This window comes from Athene cunicularia, assembly GCF_003259725.1.
Source record: "Athene cunicularia isolate RWA chromosome 20 unlocalized genomic scaffold, athCun1 chr20_part2, whole genome shotgun sequence".
Lineage (NCBI taxonomy): Eukaryota > Metazoa > Chordata > Aves > Strigiformes > Strigidae > Athene > Athene cunicularia.
The window spans coordinates 1,152,088-1,153,670 of NW_020799126.1; the positions used below are offsets into that span (position 1 = coordinate 1,152,088).

The 1,583-nt window shown below is 69.0% G+C and overlaps 1 protein-coding gene across 1 annotated transcript in view; it reads right to left on the reverse strand.

Annotated features, from left to right (window-relative positions):
- Positions 1 to 712: 712 nt before the first annotated feature.
- The window catches only part of RSPO4 (R-spondin 4), a 3,674-nt gene continuing 2,803 nt past the window's right edge, over positions 713 to 1,583 (reverse strand). Inside the window, exons 3-4 of the mRNA XM_026862368.1 lie at positions 1,146 to 1,390; positions 713 to 1,050 (exon numbers count right to left, since the gene is read on the reverse strand). Coding sequence (XP_026718169.1) covers positions 854 to 1,050; positions 1,146 to 1,390 — 442 coding nt within the window. The 3' untranslated portion in view covers positions 713 to 853. The remainder of the gene's footprint in view (positions 1,051 to 1,145; positions 1,391 to 1,583) is intronic.

The window sequence follows — 1,583 nt, forward strand, 5'->3', positions numbered from 1 at the left end:
CGCGTCCCCCGGCACACAGCGAGCCCACAGCTCCGAATCCCAGAGCTCGGCACCGCTGGGGCCGGCGGCGGCTCAGATCTCCTTCCAGGCCCGGCAGATCGGTATCTCATGCAATCCCCCGTTCTGCCAGTTATTAAGCGGAGATTTATTAGACCAGCTTTGGTCCAGCCGGTTGCATCCAAAAATTACATCATCCGCTTCCTGGTTCCCATCACCAGCCCGGCTGGACCCCGCGCCAGGGCCGGGTGCTGCGGGAGGTGCTGGGGACCCCCGCGACAAGGAGCCCCCAGCTCGGGGGGCCGCGGTGCTGCCGCAGGAGCAAACGTCTGGCCACAGAGGAGGACTCTGCCCTGGGGTGTCTTCCACAGCTTTGGCCATCAGAAATCCCCCGGGTGATGCCCTCCAGCTCCGCCAGCATTCGGGGCATTTTGGGGGCTCGGAGGTTTTTGTAGGAACCTCCCCTGTGGGTCTCATTCACGACTGCGCTGTGGGAAGCCCCGGCCGTGAATTTCCCTTTGCGAGCGGCGGCAGGACGGGAGCCAGAGCTCGGCCGCCTCGTCCCGCCGTGACGGCTCCCGCCAGTGCCTGTCCCAGCCCGGCAGTGCCGGGGGACACAGGCTGGTCCCAGGTGGCCTCGGGGGCTGCTGGATGGGAGCTGGTCCCCGCCAGCCCCGCAGCCAGCCCCAGCGCCGGGGCTGCTCAGCACATGTGCCCGAGACGGCGGCTTTCTCCAGAATTACAGAGTTACAGCCACCGGCTTCAAAACGCTGTGGAGGTGACAGCCGGGCTCGCTGGCCACCGCTGGACCACTGTCCCCCCTCTCCCACGGGTCCCTCGGGACTGCACGGCGTGGTCAGTGCTCACCTCCCGGGCAGTGTTTCCTCATGCGGCACTTCCTCGTCTCCAGCAGCGCGGGGCAGGCGGCCCCCTCCTCCCGGGTGGCCCCCGGCACCTCCCGGACCCGCGTCTCCACACCCCACTTGCAGCCGCAGGTGCGGCCCTCGTGGGTGCAGGCGCTCCACTCGCTCCACGGCCCCGGCTCGCACGTCTCTGCGGGGGACAGGGGTGTGGGACGGGGACAGTGACCACACAGCGCCGGGGACATCCCCCAGGAGCGCGGGCAGGGGGGGGCGGATGCTCCTTACCTTGGCACTCACGGGTGCCGGGCTGTGCCGCAGTGCTGGGGGGGCACTGCCGAAAGCATTGGCCCTTGTGCAAGTAAAACTTGTCTTTGCACTTCATGCAGAAGTCTCTGCTGAAGCAGCTCTCGCAGCTGGGCGACCTGCACTCTGCCAGGAAGGAGGGCTGGTCACCCCGGCGAGCCCGAGGGCCGGCACGTGGCGAGCCCGGAGCTGGCAGCCCCAGTACCCGCTGGGGACCCAAAGCCCTTCTGTGGGGTCGGGGCTGCAACTCCGGGCAAGAGAAAAGGGGAGAAACCTGACGGCCCGGCTGCCCGCGGCTCTCACCGCGCTGCCCCCGGCTCCGGGCTGCCGGGGATGCTGCGGGAAACGCAGCCGTCCCCCTTCCCGTGGCGCTGGCACCCAGAGGGGGTACGGGGGGCACTGGGAGGAGCTGGGAGGGGG